An 11,852-nucleotide genomic window follows, 5' to 3' on the forward strand; every position below is an offset into this window, starting at 1 on the left:
ATCGATTAATCAATAATTGATCGACGCTAAGGGCTTGGCAGTGGGGCCCGAAAAGAGTCATTGTGTGTTGGTCAAGCCGATTTCAAGAATGACTGTACTGCACACTGGGCGCCATCTTGCTCCTTTCATCACCCTGTCCTGAAGGCTCATCCAGTTGCTTACTTCCGCACCCAGAGTAATTCGGTTGACCAATGACAGCAATAGAAACAGAGAAAGCAGAGAAGGAAGTCGAGACTGAGTAAGAATTGGCACATTCATCTACGTCATCCAAGACCTTCAAGATGCAATTAATCTCAAAATTCAATGTTTTGAGCTCTTTAGATTTTTATGCTCCTAGAGGTAAGGGACAAAGGGTTATTCGGAGTGGACTGACATCAGAGAAACATGGAATATGATAAAAATCTCATACGTAGCTCAGTGACAATCCAACTAGGCTTTTCTTGATTCAAATCAGCCATAGTACCCTGAATCGGATCAGTAATGTCAAGGCTCCTACCATGGTTTGTATACTTAAGAGATAGCGATATTTTTGAGCTGTATCATCTGCGCTTGCAGTGTTCATCCTCGTGATGGGAGAATGTAAGTGAGAGATCAGAACAGAGTGCAACCCTTCAGCATATTTTTCACGCAATGGGAGGTAATCTTCGATGCCCTTTCTCTATTCACCGGAGAGCGATTGGACATGGCTCCCCCTTTTATCATCTTTCAATGAATCTATATCTTTTTCAGTCACTTAGCGTACAGCTTTTCAATATCTGACTTGGATTTTAATTCCAGAAATTCCAAAAACTTCAATAGCTCCGGAGATGAATTTCTCATTTTTTGCGATAAAGGCAGATTCTCGTTCATTTGCAGCTCTTCAATTTCAAGAGTTGGCTGAACATCAAGGAGATCATCAAAGCAGACAAATACTCTTCTTGACTGCATATTGAAGGCTTGGGATGGTAAATGTCATGATAGCAGTGCCTGGACGTGTTGATCTATCTTAATGTACTGTCCTAGATCTTGGTTACAGGATAGATCGAAATCAGTTCGAAGCCGATTTTTGAATCTTACTGTACGGAGTAGTTGCTCTACAGCCTCATTAAATGCGTAAGCCGTAAAACTGAAATCCACTCGATTCGCGTCTTACTCAGCTCATGCACCTTTTAATTAGAAGTCATTTATTTTTTGACTCTTTGATATTGACTTGACCTTGAATTGATTAGTGAGCGACTTAAACCGCAACAATGAGCATAATGACAAAGACTAAAGTGGCCGTTATAGGAAGAGGTAGGTTGAGTAGGCAAGAAGTGTGAAGCTTTGTTATAGAACTCACTATGATGCAACCTAGGACCAACCGGCCTCTCTATGCTGAAAACGCTCACAGAGGACGGGTTCGCCGTTACGCTTTACGAGCGGCGCAGCCAGGTCGGCGGATTATGGGCTTACACTGATAATTCATCATGGACTACGGCACTGAAGAGTAATGTCAAGTCGTACGTTCTCAAAGCAATTAATCTATTTTACTCACATCATTCGCAGGTACAAAAGCCAATATTAGTAAATACACATGCGGCTTCTCTGATTTCCCTATGCCTGACAGTAAGTCAAAACCATAGGTACCTTCTTCAATCACGAAAAACTGAATAAATTCAGAAAATTCGTCCCACATGAATGTGTTCGAATGGCAGAAATATATGGAAGACTATGCGTGCCATTTTGACGTGCTCAAGCATTGTGTGTTCAACACCTCCGTTCATAAAGTGCACCGCAATGCCGACGACATGCGATGGGCTCTGGAACTTGAGTAAGAAGATGGCAGACGGGAGACTACCGAGTATGACCGTATTTCCATCTGTAATGGGTACCAAACTAAGGCACGTGTGCCAAATCTTGAGGGACAAGAGTTATTTGAAGGGAGAATTATGCATGGATAACAGTTCAGAGAGTAGGTTTTTTTTGCAATGAAAAACCCAAGCATAGTCTAACTTGTCACCTAGTCCAGCGCCATTGAAAACAAAAGAGTTGTTGTTCTTGGTCTCTGCGGCACTTCGGGCGACATAATTCCAACTCTGATGCCTGTTGCATCGCGTGTCTGGGTTTCACATCGCCGCGGATCAGTTTTTGTACGGCGCTTCCAGAATGGTACCCCCGTCCACCTTCTCTTTACCTGGAGGCGCTAAATGCTTGGAACGAAGTTTCAGCGGTGGCTCCCTTCATTTTTCCGGGTTTGCGGTTATATTGAGATCAAATACTTTAGCCGGGCGATGCTTGAAGGCAAACCAGACCCGGCATAGGGGACTGAGCCATACCCATCGCCGAGCCTCATTATAACAAGGTCTGGGAGAGAGTATTACCATTCTTGCAGCATGGGAGTTTGACCTTACTGAAAGGACTTACAAAGTTCGTGGGCCGAAAAAGCATCCAGTTTGCCGATGGGACAGTTCTAGAAGATGTTGATGTTGTGATTTTGGTGACCGGATACGAGGCGGACTTTTCACTCCTGAGCCCAGATATTGTTGAGCGCAGTCGAATAAAGCTAGAGTGGTACCAGGGACCAGATATTTACCGGCTTTGGATGAATTTGTTTCCATCTCGCTGGGCTGACTCAGTAGCTGTACTCAACTACAGCACATTTGAAGAACAAACGGGTTCAGCTTCGCTGACATGATGAGTATGGCTATCAGTAGCGTATGGCTGGGCATGGAGTCACTTCTAAACACGCAGGATATGGAGCGTCATATTGATAAGCATCAACGCTGGATTGCTAAGAGGTAGCACATGGATCCAAACACGCCTACAAGTGCCGTCAAAACTTGGGAGTTTCAAGGCTGGTTGCACCAGTCTGCAGTGACAGGGATGAAAAACCTCGGATGGAAGGGATGGAAGTTCTGGTGGCAGGATATTACGATGTATAGAATGATGAATGATGAAGTCGAGACAGCACATGTTTAGGTTCTTTGAGACCGATAGAAGGCCGATATGGCCTGGGTCTAGGGACGCGATTTGCATGTGAACGAAGTTGTCCAAAAGACATTCCCATTACAAGAGAAGAAAGACTAGAGGGAGGAGACTTAGTCGTGGTTGATATTTATCTGATGGCAATTAAAGCCACATGATCTTGCGCCGCTTCTTCAAGTGTGCTTAATAAACTAAGAAAAAGCGTGCTTCATTAGTTAACTAATCTGAATATTACTAATTCAAATGAAGTTCAATTTTGCTAAGTCCAACCATTGTAAGTATACCTCTAGTGGATGTTCATGTTTCCGCCAAGTTTTAGGCATCGTCCGCATATTGCGAACAGCTTTAGCTTCATCAATTAGCTTCTGGGTCTGAGCCCTTTGGCCTTTGATATGCTGAAGCCACTTCTTTGCAAAGCTTTTTCCCTGATCATCAACCATCATCATCGTGTCGTATTGGAATTGGTGCCAAGCTACTAACTGAACCTGAATATCCTCCTCCTATTCCTCTTCTTCCTCTCCCTCTTCTTCTTCCTCTTCCTCCTCCTCTTCCTCTTCCTCCTCACTCCTACTCCAACTCTCTTCAGTACTAAAGGTATCATCCTCATAGTCTAGTAGTGGAACAGGCTCTTTACTACTGCGTTTAAACTCTGGTTTGAGTTCTAATCGGCCATCCCGCCAGAAAGGACAAGTATCATGGCGGGAAACAGTAGTAAAGAATTGAGGGCTTGGTGTCTCAAAACAATGGATGATATGCTTACAGCATAAGAAGCGACTAAGTAAGAAGGCTGGACAGGCACAAACCCACTGATGAGGATCTGTGTGATACTTTTTCATCTGATCTAGATGAACAGCTTTTCTTATATCCTTCTTCCATTGCCTCTCAAAAGACTCTCTCCATTGGCCCTTAAAGACCCGCTGCTCTCCACCTAATATAGCCCTCATCTGATAGACTTTATCAGGAACAACACGAGTAAGTAGAGCCCATACCACTAGATCAACTCTAGGCCGGTTAAACCGATTAAGGTAGTCATGTTTCAGCTTGCGCCAATGAGACTCTGCAATCATTGTTGTTTTAAGCATAGGGATCATCTCAGGATTAGCAGCCCGAGCCCAGAGAATCCATTTATCCTCTCTATACCAATTGATAAAGAGATAGGCCCAGAGATGGTAATAGTCGCGAGACCGACACCAATCATACATCTCTTGGGCACATTCTTGATGTAGATGCTGCTTGAATCGAGTGCCATTGATGTCAGGAAGCAAAGGATGGATATTGAAATGTCGGCAGATTATGCTTATAATGATATCCCGCTCCTCTTTAGTTGGCTCAAGCCTTCGGCTTTCAACAGGCCGGATACCACGAGAGGGACACTGACATTGACCAGAGCCTATATCAATATTAGTAAATATGTAATCTAATGGTCAAGCTAGTGGCTGAACCAATATAAATTAGAGTAAAGAAACCAACTTACCATCAAATTTATGCTCGTTTGGCCGTTTATGTGGAAGTGATCCCCAGCAAATCTCAAGATGATACTTCCCAATCAACTTTGCAGCAGCCTCTGGATCATAATGGTTGAGCGTTGCTGTCTTGGTAGAGTCTTTCAACTTCATACTAATAGCTCGCTTCGCATGCCAGTAACAAAGCTGATGCTTAGCCTCTGGCCATACCAATTTGATGGCTTCAATCTCTGCTGCATCCTTATCAGTTGCAATCAAGCTTGGCTGAAATCCAAAACCCTTAAGCTTCATAAGAAACTGATAGAGAATATATGACATTGCCCCTGGGTCTGCTGTTCTTTTTTGATACACATCAGGCTGAATATTCTGTTTATCAACCAAGCAATAGGCAAGCGGAATACCAGTGCCATCAAGCTCAGCCAACACAGTACATAGCTCCATCCCACTATTATTTGTCCCATAAGTGGAATCCATGATTAATTTGGGCTGTGAGTTTAGCCTTTTAGCCCAATGGAGACATGGTTCGATAGTGTCAGGGAGGTAGAAGCCTATAGTATATCAATATTAGTAAATATATAAACCAATGTCAATGCCAAGGCCAGTACTGCCCTTACCTAATGCCAATAAGTTGCCTGCTTTAAAGATATCATGGTGGGCCTGATACCTTCCATTCTGGAAATCTGCCTCATTTAGGAGCATTTGAGCTGAAGTAAGAGGATCTTCGTGGCGTCGCCAATGCTTTGAGTTTGCCTTCTGCCAGATATAATAGACTTGGTGTCTCGACACTTTCCTTCCTTCAGGATGCTCTCTAACCTGACGGGAAATCACTGCAGGGGCATGGTTAAAGACAAGGGAGTTTATAAGATCATGTATGGCTTGCGGAACTTGAAGATCTTTATAAGGAGGGTGCCAATTGTGCTGAATAGAAAGGCGGAGGGTTCGATGAAGTAATGATGGCTGTATAATAAGCTTACTTCCACAATGAAATCGCTCTATACGGTGGCTATCTCTCTGCTTCTCAATAGGGACCTTGGAAGGATGACTTTGTATATATGCTTCATCCTGAGAGCAATGATATCTATATCGATGATATTGTGTATCAGTTGATATGTATCGGAACCGGAATCTCCCCTTATCCCAGATCAGATCTAGGAGATCATGCATTGCAATTCTCATCTTTTCTTTATCAAACTCAGAGCCAAAGTTGACAGGTAGAGTATCAAGGTCAAACTCAAAGTCATGGCTGAAAGGTTGACTCTGTTCATTCCAATTAGAGATAAGTAGGATAAACTCATCCCAATCATCGCGCTGAAGAGAGCGTTTTTTAGTATGACGATTACAAAGGCTTTTCCGCTTCCCTTGCTTATTGATATCGAAATCCTCGATAGGACGAGGGTTACGGCATTTCGTGCAAAAAAAGGTAGTAGTATCCATGGTTGGAGGGTAGAATTCAATGACGTATATAGTAAGAGGTATGAGATGAGACGCGATTGTAAACAGTTTGAATGCCAAGATGCTAATTAGTAATTATCACGTGTGCTACCTACATTTTTTCGGGGCTCGCTATCAGTGACTTCGCGACCCACTCACGTCCCCAATCCGCTCTTCCTGACCTCAAGGAAGCTTCCAAGACTCGTCAGCTTCCACTTGTACGACGTATGTCTCTAGGTGTTTTGTATTTCTCTAGTTTGGAACAAGAACCACTTGGTACCAGCATAATGCCATCCTCTCTATGAGCTATTTTATCACGATATCTCCCGTATTCACATGAATGACCTCATCGAGCCTTATCGAGCTGTGAATCAATATGGGTGTCACTGGCCTGTGGACGGTGGTACAACCCTGCGCCCGCCCCATAAAACTTGAGACCCTCAACAAGAAAAGATTGGCGGTCGATGCATCTATCTGGATTTATCAGTTCTTGAAAGCAGTACGAGACAAGGAGGGAAACGCGCTGCGGAACTCCCATGTGGTTGGATTTTTTCGTCGAATATGCAAACTGCTGTACTTTGGAATCAAGCCAATTTTTGTATTTGACGGAGGCGCTCCGGTTCTAAAGCGACAGACCATTGCCAGTCGGAAAAAAGACGTGAGGGTCGCAGAGAAGATGCGGTGAGAACCGCCGGCAAGCTACTGGCGGTCCAGCTCCAACGAAGTGCAGAGGAAGAGGCGGAGGCGCGGCGTGGGCGAAAAAATCGTACTCAACAAAATAAAGAGGAGATCAGCAGTGGTCCAGTCTATGCGGATGAAAATTTGATGACTGAACAGGAAAAACAACGGTCGCGCAAGTTCAAGAAGAAGGATGCTTACCATCTGCCAAATCTTGATATCTCCTTGGAAGAGATGGGGGCTCCGAATGATCCACGTATCATGTCACAAGCAGAGCTGGAGGAATATGCTCGACACTTTCACCAGGGCCAAGATATCAACCTGTACGATTTCTCCAAGATCGACTTTGATGGCCCTTTCTTCCTCAGTCTCCCACCTACCGACCGCTACAATATCTTGAATGCTGCGAGGCTAAGAAGTCGCCTTCGAATGGGTTATTCCAAGGAACAGCTAGATACCATGTTCCCCGACCGCATGGCATTCTCGAAATTTCAGATCGAGCGCGTTACGGAACGAAACGACTTGACTCAACGACTAATGAATCTTAACGGTATGAATGGAGAAGATGCCTTTTACAAGTCTGGGCAGCGCATTGCTGGTGAGCGCGGGCGAGAATATGTTCTCGTTAAAGACAACCAACACGAAGGTGGTTGGGTCTTGGGTGTCGTAGGGAACAAAAATCAAGGCCACGAAGATAAGCCTATCGATGTAGATCGATACGATCTACCAGATGCAATGTCACCGTCAGAAGACATATCTGATGACGAGTTTGAAGATGTCCCGATAGAAGGACTCAATAGATTGCCCAAGCTTCCTTCTTCCCTGGAACAGACCATATTTGACCAGTCTCTTCATCAACAAGAAAACGTCGATTTGCAGATGGCTATACAGAACTCTCACCTAGATGATGCCGAGGATGATCAACTTTTCGTCCAAGGCAATGAGGACTTATTTGAAGACATGGATGAGGACGAGCTCCAACAAGCCATCGCCCTCTCACTACAACCACAAGAAGATCATGACGAGAACATGCCAGAAATATCAATGAATCGTCCCGAATCTTACAATCCAATCGAAATTGAAGTCGACCCAGTGCCTAGTGAAAGCGACGATGACGGAATGGACTTTGCAGCTGCGGTAGCCCAAACTAAAGTTGCCCCAAAAACCCACATACACAACCCATTTGATGGACCTCTTCCTTTTGAATCTATTAAACTTACGAAGAGTACAAAAGAAGCTGATACATCTGTGGGTTTGGATGAAGATGAAGATGCAGGTGGTTTCTTAAAGAAATCCGTCCAATCAAAAAAGGCGGATCCCATTCCTCCCTGGTTTGTTGGAGAGAGAGTCAATCAAGAATTCATAACAGATTCAATGCCTGTGGATTCTGCGGAGAACGATGACGATGGTCTTTTCATCTTCGACCGCCGCTCACCTGATATCATCGATGTCGATACAATTTCAGACACGAAGGAGATAATTGACTTGAACGAGCCAGTTGAGAAAACCAAAGCAAGCCCTGGAATAGAAATTGATTTAAAACTGAATGACCAAAAGATAGAAAATATCTTCTCAGCTCCGGTATCACCCAACGGGATGGAAAACTCACAGGACATTCTTAACTCCCCTGATGAACCCCAGGCAAAACCTCTTTCTGATAATGGAGAGGAACTCGATACCAATGGGAAACCTGCTTTCATTGAGCCCTCCCCAGAGCCGGAATTTGAAGATGTTCTGTCTCTAGATCATGTCCCCCATATAGCTGTGACAACGGAACAGCCGTCACTGGAAGAACAGCCGTCACTGGAAGAACAGCCGTCACTGGAAGAACAGCCGTCACTGGAAGAACAGCCGTCACTGGAAGAACAGCCGTCACTGGAAGAACAGCCGTCACTGGAAGAACAGCCGTCACTGGAAGAACAGCCGTCACTGGAAGAACAGCCCATTGCATATGGAGATATTGATGATGGGGGCGAATTCAGTGACCCAGAAGATGAGGAACTTATGAGGCAACTTGCTGAAGAAGGGGAAGAGCATGTTCGATTTGCCCAGACCCTTAACTCCGCAGCGGCTACCCAAGAAGCATTTGATTATGAGCAAGAACTTAAACAACTTCGGACTCAACAAAAGAAAGATCGGCGTGATGCAGACGAGGTGACTCAAATCATGATTACGGAATGTCAGCAATTACTTACACTCTTTGGATTGCCCTACATCACCGCACCCATGGAAGCCGAAGCACAATGCGCTGAACTTGTCTCTTTGGGCTTGGTGGATGGTATTGTCACCGATGACAGCGATACATTTCTCTTTGGCGGTACCCGCGTCTACAAAAACATGTTCAATCAGAGCAAATATGTGGAATGCTACTTGACTTCTGATTTCGAAAAGGAGTTCGCCCTACATCGGAACAAACTTATCCGTTTCGCCCATCTCCTTGGGAGTGATTACACTGAAGGCATCCCTGGCGTCGGTCCCGTCACAGCTCTAGAGATAGTGACCGAGTTTTCGAGCTTAGAAGAGTTTCGCGATTGGTTGCCACAAGTACAGATGGGCTCGAACAACCCAGACGACGCCCACGCTACCTTTCGGAAGAAATTCCGAAAAAAGGCCTCGAAGATCCTCTTGCCTGTTTCATTTCCAGACTCTCGCGTTGATACTGCTTACCTCGAGCCGGAAGTTGATTCAGATCCTTCACAATTCCAATGGGGTGTGGTGGACTTGAACGGCCTCAGGGGTTTTTTAATGTCCACAATCGGCTGGAGTCAAGAGCGCACTGACGAAGTCTTGGTACCCGTCATCCGCGATATGAATCGTCGAGAGAAGGAAGGTACACAGTCTAATATCACACAGTTCATCCAAGGGCCCACCGGTGCAGGCGCTTTTGCACCGCGTGTTCATCGAAAAGGCCCCAGTCGCCTAGAGAAAGCTTTTAGCCGACTCCGACAAGAAGCTCAGGGCTCGAACTCTTTGCCCAATGATGATGCCGTGGATTATTCTTCCAAGTCCACCAAACGGTCAGCATCAAATAAAGAGAGTAAAGAGAGTCAAGAGAGTACTACGAAGAAACGAAAAACTCGCACACGCGCCAACTCGTAAGCATCATGAAGTGCTGATTCGCCCATAAAAAAATGTTCTATTAAAATCAATATAAACACAATTATCTGCACAAGTGATAGCAAGACAATGAAATCAAAGTGATGAGACAATATATAGATCAGGTGCTTCATCGTCCGACTACAGTACACTTGCCCAGTTATGTACTAGGCGCTTTATTAGTCCTGGTGGTTCCAGGTTTCACCTGCAATAATGGGACCACATTACTTGGAAGTTTTGAGGTGTATTCAAGTTCATGTCATTCATACGGTGAAAATACATTATCATAGACAGGATCAGCTAACGAGACCGAATTTACCGCACAGTGTAACCACCATCAATGAGCAAATCAGCACCAGTAGTGTAAGTGCTAGCATCGCTAACAAGGTAAACATAAGCACCCTTCAACTCCTTAGCCTGACCATTGCGACCCATAGGAATCATAGAATTCCACAAATCCTGCGTCTTCTGTTCAACAAAGTCTGAAAGTCCAGTATCGATATAACCAGGCGAAATGCTGTTGACGCGCGCAAAGCCACGCCACTCATTAGCCAACGACCGTGCCATATGAATACAACCAGCCTTAGCAACATTATACGAAGTCTGCTCCTGAGGGAAATTGGCAATGTGTCCAGACATAGAAGAAGTAATGACGAAGCTGCCAGTGCCACGCTCCTTAAAATGAGCTCCAACAGCCTTGGCGCAGTGGAAAGTGCCGTTTAGATCGGTTTGGATCACTTCGTTCCAGTCAGAGACAGAGCCGTCTAGGATTCCGCTGCTGGCTGTGCGGCCTGCATTGGCGATGAATGCATCGATCTTGCCGAAGTCTTTGATCACAGAGCTGACTAGACCTTCGACACTCTCCCAGCTGCCGACGTCGCACTTGTAGGCTTTCACTTTCACACCGTACTTTTCTTGGAGCTCCTTTGCGTTCTTCTCGCCTCCTTCTGGGCGGGAGGAGTAGGTAATTGCGAGGTCAGCGCCCATTTCGGCGCAGCCGCGGGCGGCTTCAATGCCCATGCCGCGGGGACCGGATGCACCGGTAATGATTACGACCTTGCCCTTAAGGCTGAAGAGGTCCTTGATGCTGTCGGCTTCGGGAACGGGAATCATGATGTAGGTGGGATGTGTATGTTTTTGAAGGGATATTTGGTTTGGAGGAGATGGAGGAGGGGAGGTTGTAGTAGATATAAGTTTTGAGAGATTATTGATGATAGAGAAGGAATACCGAAGGCAGAGGCTGTCCTTTTATAATCGTTCGTGTTCTAGATTCCCCTCTTTTCCAAGGTTCTATAATAGAATATGACTTAATGATTAAGTGACGACATGTGGATATGTAATTGGCTGCCTTGATACAGTCTGGGAATTACGCCCGGTTTCAGCCTATTTCCAATTGACTAATGATAATAGCCTGTCTGGTACATCCAACTAGTTCTACGGCGTAACAAGTTAAATACTGTACTTGCTAGGAACTATGACGTCACGACATATCAACATTCAACTAATCGGATGATTGTTGCTCTTTGCGGGAATGTCAGGGAATTCATTCAATGGTGAATGGGGCTTATTTTAGCTACAAATCTCATACGCCTCAATTATAATATACACATTAATGAAATGGAGGTCGTTGTGTAGACTGGGTATGTTGAATCGCAGTGTATATATAGCCCTTGACATCATTGTGGACCCTGACGTAGTAGGTATCTACACTTCAGAGTCCAACATTTTCAACATCAACTCTCGGAGGTGTCAGAATATGAAGACCCGTCGTTCCTCTATCTCTGTTCACAATCAGTTATACCTTCAAATCAGTCCACTCGTCGACGTTTCTAGCTCTATAACATCTTAGCAAGCAAATCGGACATCGACGAATCCGACATTTTAGAAGGCAGAGAAGTCCAGACATGAAAAATCGCATGGCTCATCACTCCGTGTGTCGCAATTCTCAAAAATATCCCGGCTGGGCACATCTCCTTATATGGCTCCATTGTTATTACAGGCTTGGCTACAGGTTTCTAAATACTATGCTCCTGAATATGCCTCAAGGTGAGTAGCGGCTCATTGTAGTCTTGTTTTGCAGATGGTTTGCCTCCAAGTATAAGAAAACATGATGCTGGATGATTTGTCTATCCCACTTGGGCAGATCCCTGTTCTTATAGATTCTATGCTGCCCTCTGTCTTTCCCGATCACAATAGAGGATGCGAGCTGGCGAGTAATTACATTCGTAGCATACATAGTGC

General features: G+C 44.9%; 3 protein-coding genes across 3 annotated transcripts; 2 read left to right on the top strand and 1 right to left on the bottom strand.

The window, feature by feature from the left end:
- Window positions 1-1,335: 1,335 nt before the first annotated feature.
- On the top strand, window positions 1,336-2,653 carry N7495_003092 (uncharacterized protein; the record flags this gene model as incomplete). Its single annotated transcript, XM_057205761.1, has 5 exons — window positions 1,336-1,478; window positions 1,544-1,584; window positions 1,639-1,789; window positions 1,988-2,108; window positions 2,306-2,653. Coding segments are annotated over 5 exons (804 nt in total), but the record flags the coding sequence as incomplete, so codon positions are not given.
- A 3,560-nt stretch (window positions 2,654-6,213) lies between these two features.
- Window positions 6,214-9,614, top strand: N7495_003093 (ssDNA endodeoxyribonuclease RAD2; the record flags this gene model as incomplete). The annotated part of the gene is made up of 2 exons (XM_057205762.1): window positions 6,214-6,495; window positions 6,552-9,614. 2 exons carry the CDS (start codon window positions 6,214-6,216, stop codon window positions 9,612-9,614), a joined length of 3,345 nt encoding a protein of 1,114 aa, XP_057066369.1.
- Window positions 9,615-9,926: 312 nt separating this feature from the next.
- Window positions 9,927-10,724, bottom strand: N7495_003094 (SDR family oxidoreductase; the record flags this gene model as incomplete). Its single annotated transcript, XM_057205763.1, has 1 exon — window positions 9,927-10,724. One exon carries the CDS (start codon window positions 10,722-10,724, stop codon window positions 9,927-9,929), a length of 798 nt encoding a protein of 265 aa, XP_057066370.1.
- Between the last annotated feature and the right edge of the window lie 1,128 nt (window positions 10,725-11,852).

Source organism: Penicillium taxi, assembly GCF_028828555.1.
Source record: "Penicillium taxi strain IBT 34144 chromosome Unknown utg000002l_segment0_segment0, whole genome shotgun sequence".
NCBI classification, from domain to species: domain Eukaryota; kingdom Fungi; phylum Ascomycota; class Eurotiomycetes; order Eurotiales; family Aspergillaceae; genus Penicillium; species Penicillium taxi.